This window comes from Amblyomma mixtum, chromosome 9 (assembly GCF_055824585.1).
Source record: "Amblyomma mixtum isolate Tamu chromosome 9, ASM5582458v1, whole genome shotgun sequence".
NCBI classification, from domain to species: Eukaryota; Metazoa; Arthropoda; class Arachnida; order Ixodida; family Ixodidae; genus Amblyomma; species Amblyomma mixtum.
This window is the reverse complement of record NC_143020.1, coordinates 115948732-115973626: the sequence shown is the minus strand read 5'-3', so window position 1 is coordinate 115973626 and position 24895 is coordinate 115948732. Positions and strand designations below refer to the sequence as shown.

The following is a 24895-nucleotide window of genomic DNA, read 5'->3' as shown; positions in this document are numbered from 1 at the left end:
TCGTCATCATCAGCCGCCATGTTTTGAACGTATGGGCTTCTATGCAGCCTACGCTACCATAGTACATCTACCTTACTCGTTGCACGGGCAGACGCGGGGCAGAAGTTGCGACGTGTCGAGCACAAACACTCCCACAAATCCGGTTTAACTGCCGTGCTTCTATCGCATGGAAATCTGTGGGAACTATAGTGGGACCGGCCCCCAAGAACCATAGAGTTAATATAACCAACGCCAAGAACGTAACAGCCAGGAAGTTGCAGCTACTGGTAACGTGACAGCTCGGTTTTACTGTATTGGGCTTCTCAGGCAGAACGAATGCACTGCTGAAGCTACGCACTGCATACAAAATGGCGCTCCTGCTGTCATTGCCGTTACATACAGCCGACTCATCGTCCAGATTTGTGCATTCAAAGCACAGATTGCTTTACTTCCTCGATTATAACGTGATGTGATTAGCCAGTGTTTGAAAAGTTACACTGAGCACTGGAGTCCACTATAGATGTGAGTCTGCTTGCGCTCTCTAGTGAACACAAATGAAACAGTAGGATGTGAAATTTATTGCGGAATCCGTACAATGCATATATACACACCCGTCAGCATTTGCAGCGTCCACGAGGCCTTTGAGGCTAGAATCTTCCACGCAAACGGGTTGAAATGTTAACTTGTGTAAAAGTAACAAGTAGCGAAGCCTCCGAGGCAGTTACGGTAACAGTAAACGATTAGCGCCCTGGAGTGTGGAGGGCATAAAATCTAAAATCTCCGAGCAGCTGTTGCATAGTGTCACGTCACAGGTAGCCGCCGGAACGTTGCTGTAGCGCCTGTGAAAGAAATGCAGCCGATGAAAAATACACTCAAGCCACTATACACGCGCGCATGGGGTGCAAGCCGAAAAAAAAATTAATGGTTTAACTTTTACACCGAATGGTCGAGTGATAGCCGCACGCCCCATGTTAAGCCAGGAGATACAGCTCTTCTTGCTTCAATGATTTTGCTATGAGTACTCGGATTAAGTAGTCAGTTTACAAGTTTAGACCATTTATTAAGTTATACTTTATTCGCACCGATTCCGGTAAACACCGTCTTGTGGTCCATGAAGTTGTTTGCTATGGTTTGCAGTCTGACTATGGTTATCTTTGTAGGGATCACTCGCAAGGTCAGAATTGGAGGTCACCATCGTATCGAACACATTCAAATTAGCCTGAACATTGATTTTCTCGGATTTCGACCAAAATCTAATTTCGGGGGTGGAGTGGGCCAAATTTTGGGAGTGGCCCGGGTCAAGTTTCGAGGTTACCATTGTACTGGGCACATTAAAATTAGGTTGGGTATCTATTTTGGTCCAAATCCAAGAGGGTAAAGTTTTGAGGGTGGGGGTTGGCCACATTCAACATATGGGATGGACCACGGATGGACCAACGATGGTAATGACCAGGGCCAAATTTGGGGACACCATCGCATTGGCGACAGTCGAAGTATGCTTCGGCATCTTGACTTAAGGCTGCTGCTATGAGATCGCCAAGTCCGAAGGTCCCTTCAATGTCAAATTACTCAAAGACAAACTAGTTTTTGCATGTAATGGAGCTATCGCTCTAATAAAGAGACTATGTAAGCATTTTCACTGTTCACAACTTGCCTGAACACAAGCATTGTAGGCTGCGCCGTGCATGTCCGCCAATCGGAACGCTGTTGTCAGCCTAGCAGCAAAAAGGCTGCTGCTAGAAGGCTAAATCTAAAAGGGTATGTAGACAGACATCCAGCACCCTCGTACCTTACTTTAAAAGCACCATGACAGAAATGCACATTTTGCACTGTTCCAATCATCTTACGCGTATACACACGCCGTGGTCTTATCACGAAATCGCTCGACAGGTTCGCACGACGAACCGCGGACCGCAGCCGGGGAGAAATGCTAGAACCTTTGTTTTCTAGCGCCGTACCCCGGACTTTGACCGCCATGTTGGTAAACGTAACAAGTCGAAATTCCCGAAACATATCTACTGCTCAGATCGCCACCTTCAAAGCTGAAGGTGGGAGCAGACGGCAATAAGCCGGTTAGGCATGCGCGCGGGCTTTCGCCATGCTACGTTCACCAACATGGCGGCCATAGGTCCTAACAGCGTGGACCTAACAGACCGGAAGTAGAACGTCGCGTGGCACTTTACGAGTCAAGAACTGGCCCATGGTCTGTGTGAATCGATGTTCAGAGAAGATGATGGCGCACATCAAGAGTACTTTTTCCTCAATGTAAATTTTACACTGTTGTAAAAGAGCACAATCACTCCAACTGGCGCACGAAGAACCACATTGGCGCCTTTAATTTCTGGGTCGAACGAAGGAAATATGCGGCGAATGGCAAAAGGGTGCCACGTGCACGTTTTTCTGTTCTCTGCAAGTCTCCGGTGCTCTCGGCCGATATCGAATGCAGTTTATGCGGCAAGCAGAAATAGCGAGAGAGCCCAGTGGATACCGAATATGAAGAGCCTGAGTGGAGCATACCATACGTGAAGTATACGGCAAGTGGTTGTGGGGAAACCAAGGTAAGGCAGCCGACATCGTTCTGCACGTGGAGATCCGTAGGCTTAACTACATAAAGGCTGAAAAGTTCACCTTGCGTAACAGCCCTGTAGACGAGGCTCTTCCCAGTGCTGTGCCCCTGAGCCACGATGAGGTACAGGGAGCCTTCGAGCACCGTCATCTTGATATCGGTCACGAACCGGACGGGCAGGGCTGAGTGAAACTGGAACCCGCTTTCGCCTAGAGGAATTCGCAATCAGATTAATTGGTTGGGTCGCTTACAGCGAGCGCAGGCGTTTGCTGGAAACTGATGCAACGCTACGTCGCGATTCACGAGTGACCGCGTGTGCAGGCTGCATCAGCATGTAGCAAGTTTTTTTATCAGAGTTTAATGGACCACGAGAGATTACGGACATCAATGCAGGTATTTAATGCATAGTGCAGTAAGGAAAGTATAAAACTAGCGCTTCGGTTATACTAAATTGCCGCGCCACTTTCTAGCAGGCCCTACTGTCCGGAAAGACATAGGTTACCATTTTCATCCAGAGGCATGTAGTTTCGCTCGTTTGGACTGTAGGTACTGCGGCTTGGCGTGAGCGCCGAAAGGAGCCATTAGAGCAGCGAGTTACAGAACCGCCATTGTTAGATATGCCGCTTTTGCACCAGACAACACCTCCAGGATTCGTTCAAAAAAAAAAAAAAAACTCCCCTCTTGCCGTCGTTTCAGTATCCTTATTCGCTGGAAAGTAGTTCTGGGAGGTTTTGACCGTTCCGACTACAGCAGTGACATGAAAAAAAGTTACCTTTTAAAGTGTAGATTTGAACGGAAGTTCTGTTTGCTGCAGCCATGAAGACGTCCGACTGCGCTCCGTACTGAATAAGCTCGACTTTGGAGACAGAAACCAGCGGGATGATCTGGAACAGCTCAAAGGTGGAGCCAGCCTTGCCGCAGGTACGGTATACCTGCGAGTGACACGGGTCGCACGTTAGATGTGAGATGAAATAGAATGTCATAGCGTTGCTTAGCAGATGCATGGCACTGCTAGAGAGGAGACATCAAGGGGTATCTTCCTGGTATTGCATAATATGGCCACAAATGACAATAGTCTCAGATGCATGGCTTGTTTATCAGATCCTAGTAGAACCAAGGACGGAATGGACGTAGCCACATATGCTTCGCGTATGGGGAAAGGGTTGAAGCGAGACTATGCAAACCGGAGGACAGCAGTTTAGGCATCTTTGAACATCTGAAAAAGAAAAACTTATTCCCACGCTTTCTCAAGGAGTCTTCACATTCGAAAGACAAGCGAAACGATTAACACGACGCGAAGCAATCTACCAGAGATATACATACGCTTTGTACGGCACGATTTTCCTTCATAAGCAACGGCCCATCTGTCTCATTGTGAACAAGGCACCTGTAGTGGTGCCAGAACGTCGATGTTTTCACGTTATTCATTACACCTTGGCGAGTGTTTAGACATGCAGAATTTTCCTCGCCAGACGGGTTTCCGTCGAACCGTAACTACATTTGAATACTGTTGAGAAGCGGTTCCAGCTCCGTCAGGGCCCATCGCCAAGCTTCTGATCAACGGAAAATAGAGATCATAGGCTGTAATCATACAATATGTTACGGGCAAGTCTGCTGTGGGCAGGGAGGCGTAAAACTGGCCATTTTACGTTGGGCAGTCGGACCGCCCGCACTCCGAATGCAGTTCCGAAACGCGGACTCAGTTTCACAGCGGAAACATTTATACCTTCATGAGGCTGGGCTCAGAGCAGCGGCTGTTCATGTCGACGCCGATGAACAGGGCGTAGAGGAAGCCGTGCCTGGCGAACGAGTTTGCCACCGCACCGCCGTAGAGAGTCTGCACGAGGCGCCAGTTGTGTGGGCCCTCCATGGCATAAACCTTGGAGTGGTGGTGCTCCGTGATGCAGGCTCGGTGATCGTAGACCGAGGCGACCGCGTACACTGCCCCTTCAAGGGCGAGAAGCTTGACGGACGTGGAACCTGGATGGAATATAAGCACGAAAGAAATGAAAACTGCTATCAACATACGCTCTGCATCTTTGTAGGTCGACCGTTTAACTTCAGAGCTTTGCAGCAATTTGCTTCACGGATGCCAGCCCACCGTAAAATTAACGCCGATAATAGCGTAAATGTGTCGTCTGTTACGCTTAGCGCGGGTTATACCTTCGCCTGGATTGACTGTGCCGATGAGAGCCGGCTCGAAGTTCTTCGAAGTGTAGACGAAGATGTCGAGAACGCCATTTTTGGTCAGGCTGGCCAATATCGCGGTGTTGCCAGTCTTGGTAACAGCGGACATGGCGAGCACGTCGCCGAAGTTGAAGAGCACCGTCATGCCGTCAGTCAGCATGGCACCTGGGTAGAAAAACCACTGGTTTAAAGCGGTAAAACAAGAAAAAGCTATCGCTAGACCACCGCTCTGATTTTGCTGTTTATTTGCTTGACTTGCGGTTGCTATGTATGTGCTCGGGTTATGTACTCATTTGGAAGTTTTGACCCGGGCTAATCTGGCCCGGGCTAAATGGTTAAAGCTGGAGGTCACCGTCGTGTTGACCGTAGTCAAATTAGCCTGGACATCGATTTTGATCCAATATCTATAAAGGAGAAATTTCGGGGTTGGGGTTGGCCCAATTTTTCGAGTTGGGGTGGGCCATTTGGTAACGACAAAGGACTAATGTGGGGGCACCATCGCACTGGCCATAGTCAATGTATGCTTCGGCATCTGAATTAAGGCTTATGAAATCGCCAAGTCCGAAGGTCATTTCAATGTCAGATTAACTACCGAACTGAATCTCGAGATTCGCAGGTATAGTAGAGCTGTCGCTTTAACAAGAAGCGGGCCATCGAGGTTTTTTCGTGGGCTCAACACTTCTCATACAGGGTGTTGCACGTAACTTGAACCAAGGATTAAAAAAAGCGGTGAACCGCAGCCCGCTGCAACCAACGATGCATTGTTCGCCATCATGTGGCGCTCCTCCAAATATTTTTTGTATTGCGCTTAATTAGTTCATTAACCAAGATGAATTATGCAAATTTTCAAATATTCAGTTACGTTAAGTTGTAGAGGAGGTTTATAAAGAACCGATCCAACTTATTCTAGCATCGTATCTCCTACGGGGTCCTTTTTTTCCGGCCTCTAAAGAAAGCCCGCGAAATATGAAAAACTACCACGTGACTTCGAGCAAACGGAGCGTGCCCGCTGACCGTGGCGAAGTGAACGGCCGCCGCTCGGCGTGCCGTTGAGAGCGCTGCAACATGACAGCGCACGAGCGCAGTCACGTGGTAGTTTTTCATATTTCGCGGGCTTTCTTTAGATGCCGGAAAAAAAAGGACCCCGTAGGAGATACGATGCTAGAATAAGCTGAATCGGTTCTTTATAAACCTCCTCTACAACCTAACTTAACTGTCTTAGCACCAAAATGAATATTTGAAAATTTGCATAATTCATCTTAGTTAATTACCTAGTTAAGCGGAATACAAAAAAATATTCTGAGGAGCGTCACATGATGGCGAACAATGTATCGTTGGTTGCAGCGGGCTGCGGTTTACCGCTTTTTTTTAAATCCTTGGTTCAAGTTACGTGAAACACCCTGTATATGCGTAATGGTACAGGAGACTCTGCGCTGCATGGAGTTTTTCTTCCTCCATGTTCCTCCATGCTGCGCTGTAAGCTGCAGCTCGCTGCTATCCTTGCCGTGAGGGTGCGGGTGTGGGAAAAACGTTTGGGTAAATCATGTGTGCGTACATCTGAACCTCCGCACTGCGTTGCGACTTACGAAGTAATATTGCAAATGAAGGGAAGGATCTTTTAAAGAATCAATCGACGCAATGGACGCATCAACATACGCACGATGATTGTGGGATGCGGACCCACATCTTCAACGTTGACCAACAACACGCCTCACGCGGAAGCGCCTCCGAGCAGTGGAAGTATAGGATGCCTCGACTGCATTTCCCTGCATCGAAGGAGCATACGTGAAGGACGAGTGGCACTCACGGCCCGCGTTGCTGTCCGCCAGGGGAAGTTCCAGCCAGAGGAGGCGCCCTTCTAGCGAGAAGTAGACACGTTCGCTTTCGTCGGCCTGGACGGCGCCCTGTAGTCGCCACAGGGATTCGTGCCGGCTCCAGGCGAAGTAGAACGCTTGCGCCAGGGCGTCGCCCTCGTGCGCGTCCACCAGCCGCAGGAGGCCCACGCCGGGCGCGGTGTCCACGACAGTGGCCTCCACGTCCAGGTACTGGTGGAGCACGAAGTAGTCAACGGCCGAGTACGAGCCTGGAAGCGCAAGGGAAGCAGCGGTGAAGGAAGACCAAGCTGTTAAACCGAGACAGTATCTGGTTAGTTACCCCTACACTAGCCGGTTGAGAGTGGTTGGAGGCGGAATGAGAAGAACGCAATGGCCACGCACATGCACGGAAATTATGGTACAGCACAGGAAGGTGGAAATGCTGCTTGAGATGCATTTCTAATAATGTATCCGGAACGGGAGAGTCCAGTACAGTGCCATATCTTGTGCTCGTTTTCCGATTTGTGGTCTGCGTTGTACATTCGAGCCCAGATATATCGTATTGTTTATATTGTCACGTAGTGACGGCAGTCCAGCGGTCAGGAAGACACCTACAAGTCTTGTAAACGAAGCTCTTTATTTGGGCTGACTTGCGCCCGCAAAAGAACTGAATCACTCGGCGGCGGCGTAAGCAACAAACGTGCTCGTCAGTCGTCGAACTACGAATGTCCGCCGCTCGCGGCATCGCTCAATTTAAAGCCGGTAAGGAAACTTCCAGATAGCAGGACAAGATCATCTACAGTAATTTGGAAAAACCTAGATGCAGCCTTTCATGGCTGCGATCAATCGAGATTATACTGGTCAAAGCGGAAAGTTGGGCAAGTTGGATAACGTTCATGATGTAAAAAATAGCGCACAGGGAACACACGGGACAGAAAGATAGCGCTTGTCTGCGTCGTTTACTTTCTGTCCCGTGTGTTCCCTGTGCGCTATTTTTTACATCATTATACTGGTCGCTTCTCGCGTCACGAACAAAAATGATAACAGCCCTTTCCTGCAGCCTTGAGCGTGAACGAACAAACACTACAATGATACGTGGCAATATCGAACAGTACGGACATCCTCTTGAAAATCTAATGCGAATGTACAGTACTACTGTTCGATTTTATCGAACTCTTTCAGCGGAACATATGATATATCGAACAGTGCAAGCAAGCAAGCAAGCACATGAGGACGTGAGATTATTTTGTTGGGCAACGTTGCAGTCTAAATGCATGGTGCAGTGATGTAAGCAAAGGAAACTCTGCAGAGCACATGGCAGAGCAGGAGTGGAGTCGGGTAGTGAATCCAGCAATTCATGGAACATCCATTATGCATTTCAGCCGCGTGTTCGTGAAAATGGATAAGCCAGTGCACCGCGCTCTCTGCGCTTACTGGCTAAAGACAGCACTGACGCGTCGCTCACCTGTGAGGAAGCAGGACAGCTCGTTGAGGGCCTCTTCGTGCTTTGCGATCCTCTGGCCCAGGCTGCGGGAAAGCTGCACCGCGGCGTGCTCGAAGTGAGATACGTCCCTGGCGAGCTGCTCGAGGCGGAGGTTGTTCAGCGTGCCCACGTGTTGGATGTTCTGCCGAACTACCACGTTGTTCAGCGCCAAGGGAGCGGCGATGGTCTGAGGTACGTTGAGAAGCACGGCATGCCGCACCAAGCTCAGGAAGTTGAAGTTGTTGATGAGGCCTGAAAGATGGCGCAAGGCGCGAAACAATCCTGGTGCTTGAATCTTGGAACAGGACCAATGAACCGTGTTAAGCCGTCAATAACCTTACCTTTAACGACGACGTTTGGCGTGACCACGTGGGTGTAGGAGAGTTTCGCGTGCAAAGTCTGCGCCGTATGGAGAGTGACGACTTCTTGCCGGAAGCGCTTCCCGTTGACACGTTCGGGCAGCACGTTCTTCTCGAAGGTGACAACCTACGAACATGCCGAAGTGTTAACGGCAACGCTCAAGCGACAGCTCGCGACACCGGTCTCGTGACACGGTGTGTCACAAACGCAGGGTACATTTCCGACACGACAGGGAAAAATTTGTCACGTAGTCGTTGCGAAAGGCAGGTAGATGCATTGAAAAAATTGGGAGCGAATTTGTGCCTTTCAAAGGAAATGTGAGCTGCGGTGACACGGCCACTCCGCAGTAGAGTTCAGAATGAACGTCGCTATATCGACCGCGTTCAATTTACGTATTGCTAATTACTCTATAGATAGTGCGCCTGAAACACTGAGAACAAACATTTAGATTGTGGAAAGGCGACTACTCGTACTTGCTCCTACAGTGGTCTGGTCGCGTTTCGCAAAGCAAATTAAGGTGAAATCCGCGAGCAGGCGGAGATTAACATGTTGCGGGAAAGCCGTTGTGTTCTATTTAGTGAAAGCGGAGGCGTCTGGCTCTGGCGCGTGCAATTTCTGCAGATAGTCAAGATATGTTTATCTGTCCCCGCTTAGGCACATGAGCGTAGAAGCAGTGGCTGTAGTCTGCATGCGTTTAGGTGATCAGCGCAAATAGCCTGAAAGAACAAGCTGCGGATTGTGAGTCAGTTTCTGCGTTTCGCGCCGTGAAGCCCAGCCGGTGCGTTTAGGTTTATCTTCCGTTTGTTCTGGGCGAAGGCAAATTTCACCGTGAATTCAGGGACTTGAGACGTATCTATAGGACCCAGTAACCTTTTTCTCGGGCGCTGTCTGCAAGTTGTCTTGCAGCATTTAGGAAAGAGGTGTGATCGGCGTACCTCGATATGCTTAGTCCCGTGCACGGTCTGGTTTGTAGAAACGAACAGGGTGTCATCAAGCACATGCGGAAGGGAGTGTCCGTTGACCATGCTAGAGACCGGGAGGTGACCTGGTACCTGGACATCCTGGAACACAGGACTGTCCAGTTGCTGCTCGGGGCAGGCTGGAAGATGACAAGATGCACGGAACGGTGAGAAGTCCTTCGAAAGTAAAAAAAAGACTGCTAGATGGCTTGCATCCGTTGAGGATCATGGTGATGGCAGCGAGTTTATTAATGAAAAAACTAAAGGCAACAAAATAAGTGCAGCCGCGCCATCATACATCATCCATCATACAAAGCACTTGAGCTGCTGCGGGCAGAAATTAAAGGAATAGGGGAGAAGATACAGAGGCAAAGACATACAAGAGGGATAGCGAGAAAGAATAGGGTTAGAGGATATGTACAACTATGCACAGAAGACGAGTTCTGCCCTTACAAGCACATGCAGAGCGCGCACAGTACGAAGTTGCCGTTATTTCGTTGTTTGGGAACACTAATACCGACACAGGAGAACAAGATGGTCATAGCTAAGCGGGATTACGTGCTTTACGTCGGCCACGAAGTTTTTTAAGCTGTCAGAAGAGAAAAACTGTACCTTTGTTGTGACAGAGTTGAATGAGGTCGCTCGGAATGAGGAGACCGTTCAAGAAGCCGTGGACGGTTAGGTCCTTCTGAACTGTGAAAGGGTCGCTGAAGACGTTTTCCCCTGGAGGAATAGAAAGGTACACTGTAGGAACGTTCAGTGCGAAGTTTTAAGAAAGAATGTGTCGAATTCACCCGTGTTTACTCTGAGCAGTTAAACCATCCCTAAATGACGCGCAGCTCAAATTGCGACTTGAGGTCCGCGTCACAGGATAGTAATAGCTGCATTTCTAATTCGTTGCGCAGGTTGCGAAAAAGTTTCGTTACCGACGCCGCACAGTTTGAAATGGACGTCATGTTTACGTAAAGCTTATGTGAGGACTTGACATTAAGCATTACCGAAGAGCTCGCATTTGCCATTTCCCCAGACGGCGTCCGACAGAACAGTATTGATTGGAACACCGTTGACGAGCTGGTCGAAGTGAGCATGGCTCGTTTTCACAGTGCCTTCCAGTAGCACGTCGTTGAAAATCTTCGGTGCCGTCGTCTGCAAGGAAACAGATTTAGCATGAAAGCATGACTGCGACAAGGCGAGTTACCGGCGTTTGACATCTGCATGCACCAAAAGATCTGAACAGAAGATCAGATATACAACACTTAACGTAAGCCTTCCCGCCTCATTTTCCTAAGGCCAGAAGACACCCTTCCGTAGCCAGAAGACACCTTTTAGAAAACTTTACCAAGAACATAAAAAAAAGGGGGGGGGGGGTGTAACTGGCGTATGAACTTACGAAATGGCCGTCGATGAAGACAAGGTCCTCCAGGAAGGCCGACAGACTTCCGTTTTCAAAGTGGCGAACCTCGATCGAGTTGAACAGGTTAACGGGACCACGTATGATCTTTGGCGCGGTGAATTCGTGGTGGCCGGCACTGCATACGGCTTGATCCCTCAGATGCCGAAGCTTTTGGCCGTTGAAGAGACCTTCGACGTTGAGGTCTGTGCCAATTTCGACCACCTATGAGGAACGAACGGGCCAGTTTAGCAGATTATTACTTGCTCATGAAAATTCGCGACTTGATTGTCTCACGGTAGTAGATTACTATAATCACATAATAAACGCACGATAATGTTGAAAGCTTAATTGCGGCTATAACAGAAGAGTGCGGTGGGAAACTAATTGGTACGATATTGTTTAAACAAAAGCTGCGCAACGGACCTGACTATTCTATTTCATCTATTCATCATTCTATTTCATGCGAGATGAAATGCGGTCAACTAAATGGTGTGGCATGGTTTAGTTTTTGGTGGTTTAACGTCCTAAAGCAACTGGCTATGAGGGACGCCGTAGTGAAGGGCTCCGGAAATTTCGACCACCTGGGGTTCTTTATGTGCCCTGACATCGCACAGCACACGGGCCTCTAGAATTTCGCCTCCATTGAAATTCAGCCGCCGCGGCCGGGATCGAACCCGCGTCTTTCGGGTCAGCAGCCGAGCGCCGGAACCACTGAGCCACCGCGGCGGGGCCCTGATTATAGGCTATTAAAGGAAGACTATACCATGACAGGACGCGGATAAAGCTGGTGACTGGCGCTGTTACTGTTATGTTACTACAAGAATTCTTTTACAAGTTCATGGGAAAAAATTGCAGGAAATGTGAGGGGAGAAAATGCTGTTGTGCTTTTCGACTGGGTGGCAGCACAATGGACATAATGTCTTCCATTGAACTCACCTCGTTGAACTCGAGGTCGGACTGAATGACGTTTTCACGGTCCTCCTTTGCGACCAGCGTGTCCAAAACGGACAGGTCCACTCCATTTATGTGGCCCAAGTGCGGGAGGTCTCCCAACACTTTCACGTCGCGCATGAAGCTGTAATGGCCTAAAAAGAAGCATTGTCGGATGGAGTCACTCACGAATTGCCGATGAACATTATAAGCAACCTAGGTCTGCCATCGCGCGCAGATGGAAGTAGCGCGACTTGACATGCAGAATTCAGCCACTGTTAACGGGCATTGAAGTCCTGCTGAAGGGCGGTAATCACCGATCCGAACAGAATTAGCGAAAACCAGTAGTTTGCGGCAGTGTCTTACTGCGGCGGGTACTGAACATGCGAACTGTATTTCTAACATAATAAATACTAAATTAAGGTCTTGCAATACACTGTTGTTCAAGAGTAATTCCTCAAACTGACTTCAAAGTAAAAAAAAAAACACAGGTCTAAAGTCTGAAGCTTTTCGCTAAACCCGTAAAATCCGTCTAGCGACCACTCGCTTCGCGGACTGTCAGTTCCTAATTGGGGAATATTACGATTGGATCAATAGACTCATTAGTTGAGACAGGTCAGCTCCCGCACTCCCGACATCCGCGCGACAATCTTGTGCGAGTTAATCCGGCCTCTAGTATCTCTGGTTTAGCTGCCTCTAGTCTAGTAGACCACAGTTTCCGAGAGAATAGGGCAGGCGGCAAAGCATTGCCGATAGTTTCGCATTCATGTAACTCATGCTGAATCACCCCGAATCGTAGCGCGAGAGTCAGTACACGCATCTGTTAGGCGAAGGCGCAGTGCAGAATGTCTACATTCCGACATGACTAGCAGCACTGACCCTTGATGCTCTGGTCAGTGTTCTTGAGCAGCACGTCGTAGGAGAACATGAGGTCGTTGACTGTGTCGGCAGCGATGTTTCCTCGCACGGAGAGGCCGCGGTAGAAGACGCAGTTGCCCGAGACGGTGGCCCATCCGCGCTTGGGCACCGCGTCGGCCTCGAAGGCTCGCAGGTCGCGGCCGTCCAGGGTGCCGTGGATGCTCATCGTGCCCATGACCTCGAACTGGTCCCGCAGGGCGACCGGGGCGCTGACCACGGACTGACCGCGCAGAGTGACGGCGACCGAGTTGAGCTCGCCCAGGTGCACTCCGTTCACGCCCTTCACGGTGGTCACCGGGGCGGCAGCCTTTAGGACTCCTGGAGGAAGAAAGCGAGGCCCATGCAAGAGGCATTGGGATGTCACCCTTGGAGATAAGCCTCAAAACCACATATGGGCAATCTGGTAAGCAGTAGCAAATGGTTTTAGTTTCCTCCGTGCACCTGACGTTCTTTAGAGGGCTTTGAAATCTACGTGTGGTTTTTATTGCGTTAGTAATAGCTCTCATTCGGCGAAAATTCCTCTGTCAGAAGCCTCAAACAGGCGGGGCATCTCCCTCCAGAAGGTTCAGTGGATTGCATTTCGAATAGAGACAGGCTTGCAGAGCCATAAAATCAACAGTACAGCCATTTTCACGAAAGAAAAAGCAGACGAAAGATAATTTGTGCACGCTGCAATAAAGAAAAACAGATTTTTTCTAACTGTTGCGCCGAATGGTCGACTGATAGCTATGCATGCTTCAATGATTTTCCTTTTTTGGGAGTGGTCCGGGTCAAATTTGGAGGTCACCATCGTATTATTAACATTCAAATTAGCCGGGTACCGATTTTGCTACAAATCAGAGAAGGTCAAATTTCGGCGGTGGGCCAAATTTTGTGATGGGGTGGGTCAATGTTGCTAATAATCAGCGCCAAATTTGGGGACATCATCTCATCGGAAACAGTCAAAATATATGCTTCGGCATCCGACTTAAGGCTTTTGCTGTGAGTCGCGAAGTCAGAGTGGCATTTGAAAGTCAGATGAACACAAACAAACTAGTATCTGCATTGGAAGCTATATCACTCAAAAAAGGAATGCAAATTCTATTGTGTTAATTTGCCAGGTCCGGAAAATTCAACAGTCATCCGAAGGTTCGCGGATACGCGAGGGTCCCCGAATCAGAGATCTATGCCTGTTAAATGCAAAAGGCAACGCTCACCAGAGAACGCTTTTGGAGCACCGACTACTTGCGGCTTTGTCTTGGACATTACATTTTTCAGGAACGGCTGAGCTGGGCGCCCGTTCATCCAGGCAGCATTGAGGAACGGCGTCGTCACGTTGCCGATGGCAAACTCTCCGGACAGCACTTGGCCCGTAGACAGTGGTATCCGGCGTCGGTTGACATCCACTATGTCGATGCCGCCGACGAGACCGCGGACGGTCGCGTGTATGCGGGAGTCGAGGAGTGCCGCGGACATGCCGTGCGCCATGTGCTTTGTGCCGTAGATCTTCTGCGGAACGGACTTGAGGACGAAGTCCCTGGGCACGGAGAGGCCTTGGACTGTCCCGGAAACGTAGAGGTGTTTCACTCGCACGGTGTTCAGGAAGAGCGGTTCGGCAGTGATGTTCTGCTCGCTGTGCAGAGTTATACGGCCGGCGAGTAGCTTGAAGAGGGGAACTCCGTCGATGATGCCAGTGTCTGAAAGAGCAGCGGATCGAAGCTGAGCACACGGATGACATTCGAGGAGATTTAAAGATGAGAGCCGCTTCAGCCTGAATTAATGGGACACTGCTGATTTCTTCCCGTTCGCAGGTGTAAGGACGTGCAGTATTGTTAAATCACTTGAAAACTATGCTGAAACGATGCCGAGATCACTGTGGCTTCCCTGTTACACCAAGGAAGGTTTTGAGCGCAGGTACAGTCGTGAGCAATTTAATTGGCAGGGAATAAATTTGAGGCATGCGTTAATTCAGTACTGTCGTTTGCCAACTAATTTTTCTCGGCTTCTAATCTGCAGATTTTCAAACCTCCTGGAGAAGATTCGCAATTTTGTGAAAAAAGCGTTCCCTCTCATATCGCTCACGACTGTACACCAGGAAGACAAGGGGCAGCTACACTGGCCAGTAAGCTTCGACCGACCCCGTGTCTACAGTTTGCTTCTATTTGTGTGAAGAAATTTCTATAAACCATGAATCGCATGCGCTACGTCGGAACGGCACGCACCTTACGGCACTTATATTTTAACGGAATCCGAAATGACTCATTTTAAGATTCAAAAAGAAGTGGCTGTAGCCAATGGAGATTGAATTTTAATTGCTGAAAACGGTCTTTCGTCCTCCTGTGCGTCACTCAAGGAGAATTGCCTTTTATGCGACGTTTTGTTAAAAACTTATTCAGAGAAAGTATTTACAGATGTGCTTGACTTCCAGAAAATGACAGCGAAGTTATTACAGAGGCTGGTCTCGGAAAAGGCAGGTGCAGAAGCTGACTCTGCTCAAGCAGTTAGAGGGTTTGTTGCCACGAGGACGTCGATATCGTGCAGCAGAAAGCATAAATTTCTTCAGTTACGCTTAAAATGAGAGCTTGGAAGCCTAGCAACGACACAACAATGGCCTTCTAGAGTACCTATTAACTCGCTACCGTGTAATTCGAAGTATACACCATTACGAAGCAGCACGAAATTCACTTACTAGAGTTCAGGTTTTTTTCGAACACTGCTGGTCCAGTGAACGTCTTGATGCCTGAAATCAAAACTGAGGATTACGATTAGGTTGCGGTACTTCAGCTTAGGAAGCCTTACCATGGATATCCTGATGGTCCTCGGTGGCCACAAAATCTTCCAACAAGTTGTAACCGTTCACGCTACCCTTAACGGTCATCTGAGCTACCGTGGCTCCATTGTGGAAGGTCTTTTGGCCCGTCATGACTAGCGTGGACACATTGGTGGGGAAAATGGCGTCCTTGTAAAGCGCGTCCAGGAGAACGCTGTTTACCTTAGCGAAGACCCTGACGGACTTCTTGACGAAGACAGGTGCCTTGAAGACAACGTTGTTCTTCACGACCTTCGCGGGTTGTTTGGAGGCGTAGGCTGCGAATTCCGAGATGTCTATGTTGTCGACTGTACCCGAAACATGTATGTCTCGCTGCGCCTGGAGTCCATTGTCGAAGGCAAGCGGTACGTCGATGGGGCCGTCATCAGTGATGCGGTATATGTCTGCAGGCAGAGCTATCCCGCTCACTTTACCCTCGACGTTCGTCACCGACGTTATTAGCCTGCTGAACTGTTTAGGTCCTTGCACGAATTGCTCGGCGTCTTTAAGCATGAGGTCGTGTGGTATCGAGAGCTTGTTAAGCCTGCCACGAAGATTTATGTCATGGAGAGCTTCGAAGGCGCCGACTACGTTCTTGACACCAGTGATGACAGCAGGCCTGTTGGTGGTGACGAATCGGTCACCGATGTCTGCAACTTTGATTCCGTTGACGAGTGGCGTAGAGAGGGATGCAACTTGTACGTTGCGGGCAAAGGTCAAGGAGCCTTCTGCCGTCTGATCGTCGACCGAGTTCATGGTGTTCGCGGCAACCGCGCTCAAGTCAACGCCGTCCACCATCTGAGCTGATAGCTCTTGTAGAACCTCGACGGAAGTGAGGTTTTTCGGAGCGGTTATGTAGTGTCTGCCTGTTAGTGTGACGAGGTCGCTCAGCTTCAAGCCGTTTAGCCTTCCCTCCAGGAGGGAGTCCTTGGTGATCACTAACGGGCTTGCGAAAGTTGTAGGACCTGAAAAAAAAAAAAAAAACCGTGTATCGTTGCCGTTATTGACGGTGCTGAAGGGCGGGAAACCTGCAGGCACGGCGCTCACCGCTTATCGTGTGGTGTCTGTCCGTTGTGACGGCGTCGGCGAGACTGATTCCGTTTACGGAGGGAGACTGGAGCGACGACCTTACTCTGGCCGGCCTTGTCAACGTGATCTTTCCAGTTATGGTAGTTGGTTTGTTCATCCTGGAAATAAGTAATTGTGCTGTCATGGCATTGTGCGCATTCTCATTTATTCCAAATTCAGTTCATCGTTTAGTACGTTTAAGAGACTGCAGCAATTCTCCGATGCCTGCTTTTGAAAGTTACCGCAGATCCATTCTCAATAATTCCGTCCAATGCAGCGTAGATACATTTAACCATACAATAAGCATACCGAATGCGCAGAGTTGCCACTGGGATAACATCCACAGGCAGCTTAAAGGGAGGAACTTGTGAATGACATTACGGTTCCGGGACTCCTATCGTATTCGCGTTTCCTATAGTAATTGCGACTATTGCTGAACACTGCACATCGTGTGATTGTCTTTTTCAAAGGCGAGGTAGGAATAAACCTGTAGGTTCCGGCCTGTAAACGTGAAGATATTGTTCGGTGGCGATATCAAGCCGAGAATAAAAAGACACCCGAAAGACTAGAAAGACTTCATAGATATCTACACGAAGCTTTCCTGAAGATCCACTTGACGGATCGGAGAGCGGTCAGTAGGCGGATGGGAGTACGTACCAGTAAAGGTTCCTGAACAGGTCAGCGACAGGAACTCCGTGGAAGGATGCGATGTTTGCTTCCGTAGCTTTAACCAGTGGGGTTGTGAAGTGGCCCTGGACTACCTTCGGCGCGGTGATCGTGGCTGGCTGACTCCTGAACACGGCATCTATTATGGAACGACAAATATGGCGTGTTTTCTGCGTGAACGGTGCAATCAATACACTAATATAACATAATATAACAATATAGCTGTTAATATAATTCGACGCATAAGGAATACGCTTTTCGTAATCTCATGCCTTGGGTGTACAAAAGCAGTGTACTCGTGAAAGAACAAGTGGAGTTGACTGCAGCACGTGAGTGGATGTGGTTCGAATAATATTTCAGCGCGTACAGAACACCGAGTCATTTAGATTTCACGATGGGTACATAACTATTTTCGGATCTCCGTGGGAAGTAAGGCTAATCGCAACTCGCAATTGGTTTCGAACTACATCGCAAGCAGATTTACGCGCCTTCGCTGTCCGAAGGGTGCAGTTTGTCAGAACGCGTACCTTTGAGAGCCGAGACAAGCTTGCGAATTCGGAAACCGATGTCACTGATCGCCTTGTGAAGCTCGGGCATTCTACTGTGGAGTTCGTTCATGGAGACCTTTGAGCCCTCCATGGTCAAGCCCTGGGGCAGCTTGGCAAACCCCATGGAAACGGGGCCATTGACGAGAATGGACCGGACGACTTGCTTCACTTGGACCACGTTCACTGCTGCCTTTGTGGACACGGCGTGCCGCAGGGTGTTGGACGCCTGACCGAGAAGGGCCTGCTGCTTGTCGAGTTGATCCTGGCGGACGGGAGAATCGTTCATCGTGAGAGGCTTCACATGACGAACATGATTATAGCGATCACTTACGCGAGCTCACGCTACATGCAAGGATGGGTTTCACACCAGCTGGCGATTTGTTATGCAGTGTTAGGATTATGAAGCGAGGTGGTATAGTTTCGGATTTCATGGTGCTGAATAACAACAAGTTCTTTGGAATTTATAGATACGCTGATCCCTTACAAAAATGGTCTACAGACAGTCTATAGACTTCTTATTGACTATTTACTTCCTATAGATATTGCTTTGTCTAATCATAGTCTATAGATTGTCTATAGAGAAAAATCTACTAAAAGTGTATGGCCATAAATCTATAGGTTGTCTATAGACTGTCTATGGCATTTGTATTGCCTATAGGCTGCTCTCCAGGATTTGTCTGTAGATGGTCTATAGACTTTATAGACAGAAGTCTATAGACACTTTATAGACTGTCTAAAACTTTTTTGTAAGGGATAAGTACTGAAGGTGTGCAAAGGGAAGTTGACGTAGAAAATTTTCGCTCAGGAAATAAAGCCATCTCTGTACTGTATACGTACAGGCCTATGCAAATTCATGCCACAGCTTGTATCGGACGATGTACTTTTATGGCGCAAGGGCATCTGTGGCCAAAAATTCTCAATGCGAGGTTAAATATACATTTCACGATCCTTTCATCCCAGTGAAGTCGACCACCAAGCCACGGGAAAGCCTATACCCATGGTATCACCGATGGGTGCCTAGCTGCACTAGGGATCGAAGTCCGCACCTTCCGCGTGAGAGGCGGATCGATGATCGAACGACTAGGCCACTGCTGCGGCTCTGTTTGCATCGTGAAGGAAGTAAAGTAAAATTTACTGCCCTGACCTTGAGCACTGACATACGAAGCACCAGCTGAGAGCCCTTCTCCTGGACAGGGTTGGACAGCAGGACGACCTTCGTGGACACCATGATCGATTTAGGGGTCCCCTTGGTGGCGTCAGTGAAAAACATCCACGCGTTGTCCTTGATGCTGAACGACGACAGACTGCCCTTGAGAACGACGAATCCACCGAGAGGCACCGTTCCTGAAACGAAGTACATTACATGAGGTCGCTCCTCCGCCAGTAAGCATTCTGTTTGGTGCAGAGTATTGCCTCTCATATCGCTCACGCCTATACGAGCTACAGCTATCACTAATACCACCATAATCATCAGCAGCTTGACTACGCACAATGCTGTGCAAAAGCCTCTTCAATAAACTCGCCTGTGGCAGCTGCAGGCACACTACGCCCGCGATGACGTGCTATAAATGTCCCAACTGGGAGCCTTCATTTTCGAGCGACACTTGCCCCTGTCCACCTCCTGGAAGCGCCTGAGCCTCGAGGACCAGGTGAAGAGGCGCAGCGGGTACGCGGTGTCCGTGGTGGCCAGGCCCAGGATGACGTCGTCCCGGCACGAGTCCACGGCCACGGGGTGCCACTGGAGGGCGCGGTGAACCTTGAGCACCTGGCGCAGGAAGAAGCCGCCGCCGCGCCACACGTAGAGGAACTGCTCGCGCTGCCCGGCCACGGCCAGCACGTTGTCGAAGCCCACGCGGAACAGCGACACGTCGGTAAGCTCGGAGCCATGAAGTCTGCACCAAAGAAAGTTGCTCGTTTAATTCACTGCCGAGCCGTTCTTGGGGCACAGTATCCGAACCAAGCAGTGCTCAAAAAAAGTGAGGGTTTTAACGGGTAATAGTAGACCTGAATTTCTGGAGAGATTCATGCAGGAACAACATATTCTAGCCTCTCTGTTGGGGTCGAATGAATATCGGGTGAAGAAAGGAACAAGTATGTTCTAGAACTTCGTTTACAACGCGAGACAGTTGCTGCAGGTGTATATAGTAGAGAGCGTCCTGTATACTCACACGTCGAAAACTTTAAAGTTGCTGGCGAGGTCGTCGGAGCGGTAGACGAGCACGGACGTGGCGTTGCTGACCGCGACGTAGCCGTAGCCGGAGATGGTTGTAGTCTCCATATCCACCGCCATGGGCACGTGAACCTTGACGATGTGGCTCAGCACCGTGCCACCTGAATCGAGGATGCGATCAGTAGAGTGGACAGAGGGTGGCAAGTGCTTGCACATCCAGAAGGCCGACTGATAAGAACAAAGCAGGGCTGCCTGCAGATGCATGGATGTCTGAGCAGAAGATAAAACGCGCTGACCGAGCTCAAAGAATACGCTACAGGACCAATGCCGAGCGATTACCCAGGCTTTATTCCGTTGTATGGGAATTTGTGAGCATCTGCAGGGTAAGCAGCTGTGCTTCGCCAGATCCAAGCGGCGAGGTGTAAAGAAAAGAAAATGAGTAAAGGTGACAGTGCACGGGTGCACCAGTCCCTTTACTCCCTTTTAGACTTTTAGTGAACTGTTTAGTGCGTAGTGCGTAAGCCCGAGTCAACAATCAAGTGAAGTACCAAACTAGGCGACAGTTGCAAAAATCCAATAAGGAGCCTTTTTGTCGTAACGCAGCGCGAACAGACAAAAGCCAGTTATAAGCGATCAAGAGAGATGTCTAGAGTACCGTAGCTCGTGGACACCATCCTATCGATTTCTTTTACCTCAAGTCTCGTACGCTAGAAAGCACGAACCAAGACCAACTAACCGGCTCAACTTTATTCCAACATAAAGAGAGACTGCAGACGAAGGGCTGAGACAGGGGCGGGGGTTTGTTCGTAGTCTGTTACGCCTACAGTATCTTCATCATGGAATACCGACGTGCCAAAACTTCTTCCTTAGACAGGGAAGTACATATAATTCCAGCGCTGTGTTGCTGTTGTACGAATCCACACCAAATCGCCCTGCTTGCCTTACTGTTAGCCGGTACTGTTTTGAGCCGCTGAACGGAAACAGCCGTTTCTGCTGTGGGTGTGGCATGTTTGGAAGCCGAGGCGTGCCTGCCTCTGTTAAAGGATACGGAATACCACATTAGGTGAAATAGGTCTGGTTTGCAATTGACAGTACGGGCCTTTCAGTGCCAAAAAAAACAAAACATAACTGCGTTCTCAATAAACAGCTAAGAAGTCCGCTTAATATTGAAAACAACAAAAACGAAACTCGAACCTCCACCTACGGTATATAATGAGTTTAGAGTCTCCTGGGTAATGAGGGTGTGGCGTCACCTTGGCGGATGTCGGTGAATCCCACGTCGGCGTACGCGGACGGGAATAGCAGGACGAGCGTTCCTTCCTGCTGAGATTGGAGCCAGCGGACCTTGATCGGGACCTCAGTCAGTTGTAAGGTGTAGAGCTGCACAGGTGTAGTTACGAACAACACGTTGAACAGCATGCAGGCAAACCGAGAAGTTAAACAAGATTGGAGATGCCGGTGACCTAAATGCACTGACTTAACTATTGGAGTGGACGCGGACAACGAGTATAGAATTTTCCGCAATTCCTCAAAAACACGTGTTCAGCGATAGGGGGTTACTCCCTTATCGCGTTAAACTAGCACGAACGGTCCGCCAAGAGGTACTGGTAGAACGAGGATCAAACAAGTGCTGGCTAGGTTAATTCATGTCACGCATTGCGGGCGCCAAGCTGAAAAAGCTTAGGGCAAAGGTACACCTTGGAACGATGCCACGGAGTTCACCGTGATGAACGGCACTGCCAGTTCCCAATAGGTTTCAGTGCATGTCCCAGAGGGTGTGTGCAGCTAGAAGAATGCCGAGCTCAACATGGCATGTAGTTCTGCTGCCTTGCCTGTGCGGAACAATAGTTTGCATCGCGAGCTCAACATGAAGAACGTTGCCGACATGGCCCTAACCGAGCGCGTACAGCAGGTGAATCGCATCTACGAGTAGCTAGTGTGGCAAGTGCACACAGACACTTCGCTTTTATAAGACCGCGAAACTGACCAGCGACTCTCCAGCGGCGTCCACTTCGTAGGCCACCAGCTTGGCTGCCGGACCGGTGCGGATGATGAGGACCAAGAACATGCTCTGGAAGTTCTTTTCGTTACGCAGGAAAGCGGTGGCGTCAATAATGTCGTCTGTAAGCACAGCGAAAGTGGACGTAAGCGGGTTGTGCAAATGGAGCTTTACACGGGGTTCAGCGCGTGTACCGACAGCGTATTCCAATCGCCGATCCGGAGCAAGTTCCCTTGCTCCATCAAACCTAAGTCCGCGTTTCAGTGGACGATTTGGATTGAGAACCCGAGTTCTGATTGGACCGCGACGGTATGGTCCCTAGGCCTGATAAACAGCTTGCTCCTTGACGGATTCGGAGATGTGCTCCGGATTGCTCTGGATCGCCGATTGGAATACGCCACAATGCACTGCCGAGCTCCAGCTGGGCGCAGGCTTACCCGATCCGGAGCTGAACCGGAACATGGCGTTGTGGGCGAGGAGGTCCGCGTTGGGGCTCGTGAAGCGCCAGAGGTGGACGTTGTTCTGCGTCACGGCCATGACGTGATCGGAGTGGTTGTGGTGCAGGTGCGTCCAACGGACGGCGCCGTAGGCGTCGGTCTTCACTCCGGAAAGCATCAGCTTCGTCACTTGCAGCTCTGAAGAAAAGCGCGCGAATTCGGTAAATGGGAGTGCGTCCCCGAAACCGCAAGTGCTGGCGCAATAAGTCTGCAGGCCTATAAGACTGCACCAACCTTCGCGGTCTCCGATGCTGGACTTTGTCCTGATGTTTGAGTGCATGAGATGCTCGTCGCTGAGGAAGAGCGGGACAGCGCCGGAACCGGGATAGGGGGTGTGGCTCTTGATGACCTGCAGCGCCGCCTGGGACAGCCGGGACTCGAGCGCGGCTGGCAAAGCAGTCTGGACAGTGTGGGAAGAGGGTTCATGATACGGTACCGTTCAAACGTGCGGACAGATCAGAGTAACAATGATGTCCAAATTGGATTTGCCCACTTTTATTCTAACTGATCCGAAACGTCCTCACAGTGGTCACTTTCTGGTGTGAGGAGTTCTCTCCCACAAACTGACGAAAGTACCTCGAAAATATGCATACTAGAATAACAAACAAATCAAATGATATCGTGGAACACTACGTAAAAGCCAGCACTTGGTAACACTGGGCAACGGACCGCGGAGACCTGTTAATATTACTCCGCTGGCCGATCACAGAAGTGAATGACATTAGCGTTTTAATAATTGGCTGTATCCAACAAGCTTGAGGCATAGAAACTCTTTAGCTCAGTTTCTTATTAGCTTCTTATTTAGGTAACAAGGAAAGCTTTAACAATGGTCTACTTTTTGTCACGGAGGAATTCTGTGCGGCGGTCCTGAATGTGGGTGCAGCTTCACTGCAGCCTTGAGTTGCATCCGACTACAGGACAAATATACATAATTGTATTACGCATCACAATGAGAAAGGCGAAAATAGGAGATACAAAGGCAAAAGACTAGAACAGGAGTGGTGCAACTACTCGAGCGGTGACACCGGAGGCAACCTGAACTGTTAGATGCCGCGCTCACGAGTTCCAGAAATTTACTGCCTCGTCTGATGCGATGCGAGATGACGGGTCGCTCCATAGCAGAACACTTAAAAGCTTGAACCAGAGACAAGAGTAACGTAGAGCGACACGTCCTCACCTTCCTTCGACAGCACTCTTCATTAAGCGCCGGAGGGATAAATCACGGCTTAGGTTAAAGCGATATCAGTCACTAATTGAGAGGCGAATGGGCGGTGCTTGCCTATACATCCGTTTCCTAGCGCAGGAAACTGGTAGGCCACGCCCACCGGTAGAACATGCTCAAATTAGCGCAGTCTTGCCCAAACTTGCACAAAGATAACTTAGCGAGTTTTATTTTAAGGCAAGAGCGGAACATTAGAAAGATGCGCCGTTTGTACAAGAAACGCGGGATATACTGCGGTTTCACCTGTGCAGTAAAGGCCCTACTGTCGCGAAAGGAATTCAAAAAGCCCTGCAGAATACTGAATAAAAAAACAAGCGAACTTCCGAACGGCAAAACAGCAGGCGCTTTTCAGTTGGAGGAACATTCGGGAAAAGCCGCTCATCGCAGATTTGAAGGCAATCGTAAATGAGGTTCCTAACTCAAATCAAGATTAATGCTTCACCCGGGTACTTCGTTTACGGTTAGGCGGTTCTATATAGCGTTTCTAAGTTTCTAATTCCGGCCTCACATTTTCAACATGTCGTAGCAAGTAACAGGGTGTCTCAATACGCTTCCCGTCGTTTTTGCTCGTCTGCTTGCCGTCCTTTTTTTTTTTTTGCGCTTCGCTGTGTTCAAGCTATGCATCAACTTGCCTCGGTATGTTTACTATAGCGTTCCTCGAAACGAGCTGGCCAGGCCGTTTGAACCCTTGAACATCTGTTCGCCACAGCGCATGTTACTGGCAGGAAGCGCTTAGAACTGCTCCTCTCCGACTCTGAGTACTTTACGAGCCTGTAGAATGTAACTTGTGGCACCACCATGCACAAAAGTGGACAACTTTTACTCACACTTGCAGCGAAGTCACACGTGCGGATGAGGATTATCCACAGTAGCCATGTCTGAAGGCCGTTCATCCTGGACGGTCGGGGCCGAGGCTTCGTCGGAAAGGTCAACATGCGTGGGGTCCGCAGAATCCATTCTGTGTTGTCCAGCATTTCCGTTGTCTTCGCCAGTGGCGCACAGCAAAATCTGTGTCGGCTTCGTCGGTTTTGCGCAGATCGTGAGAGTTTAGAGTCCTCCGGAACAGAGCACTGTTCCAGAAGACTGCCGCGGTATACAGCCGCGACGCTGGACGGAGGTTGAAGCGGGGACAACGCCCCTATGCTACTTTTTAAGTGTCTTCCGACCCCTGCCGGTAGCCAATGACAGGCCGCCAAGAACCACCTACGCCCGAAGCATTACACTTTCAGCTTCACGTGCTACGGATGACGTAACGCGGAACCGTGCACGAAATAGTCGAATGCGCGTGGACCAGTCGACTGAGCGCCATAAACGCTTATCGTTTCATTTAATCGATACTGCTTTCACT

General features: G+C 49.5%; 1 protein-coding gene across 1 annotated transcript; it reads right to left on the bottom strand.

The window, feature by feature from the left end:
- Positions 1-584: 584 nt before the first annotated feature.
- Positions 585-24696, bottom strand: LOC149330879 (uncharacterized). Its single transcript, XM_089559996.1, has 28 exons — positions 24375-24696; positions 22560-22725; positions 22266-22463; positions 21817-21950; positions 21083-21209; positions 19828-19990; positions 19268-19551; positions 18804-19003; positions 17639-17921; positions 17103-17250; positions 16425-16564; positions 15368-16342; positions 15258-15320; positions 13786-14265; positions 12551-12907; positions 11678-11826; positions 10739-10963; positions 10347-10494; positions 9961-10071; positions 9325-9488; positions 8371-8515; positions 8012-8281; positions 6540-6815; positions 4709-4897; positions 4272-4525; positions 3318-3477; positions 2608-2754; positions 585-818 (listed from the first exon to the last, which is right to left on the bottom strand). The coding sequence occupies exons 1-28, from the start codon at positions 24519-24521 to the stop codon at positions 781-783; spliced, it is 6141 nt and encodes a 2046-aa protein (XP_089416122.1). The 5' UTR covers positions 24522-24696; the 3' UTR covers positions 585-780.
- Positions 24697-24895: the final 199 nt, after the last annotated feature.

Bases quoted from the DNA above. Each gene is read 5' to 3' on its own strand.
- LOC149330879 (XM_089559996.1), bottom strand. From the start codon at position 24,521: ATGCTGGACAACACAGAATGGATTCTGCGGACCCCACGCATGTTGACC. The intron at 19,991-21,082 runs GTGACGCCACAC...TCCTCGATTCAG, and splicing joins ATTCACCGACATCCGCCAAG to GTGGCACGGTGCTGAGCCAC. The intron at 12,908-13,785 runs GTGAGCGTTGCC...TTCTTCCTCCAG, and splicing joins TGCTCCAAAAGCGTTCTCTG to GAGTCCTAAAGGCTGCCGCC.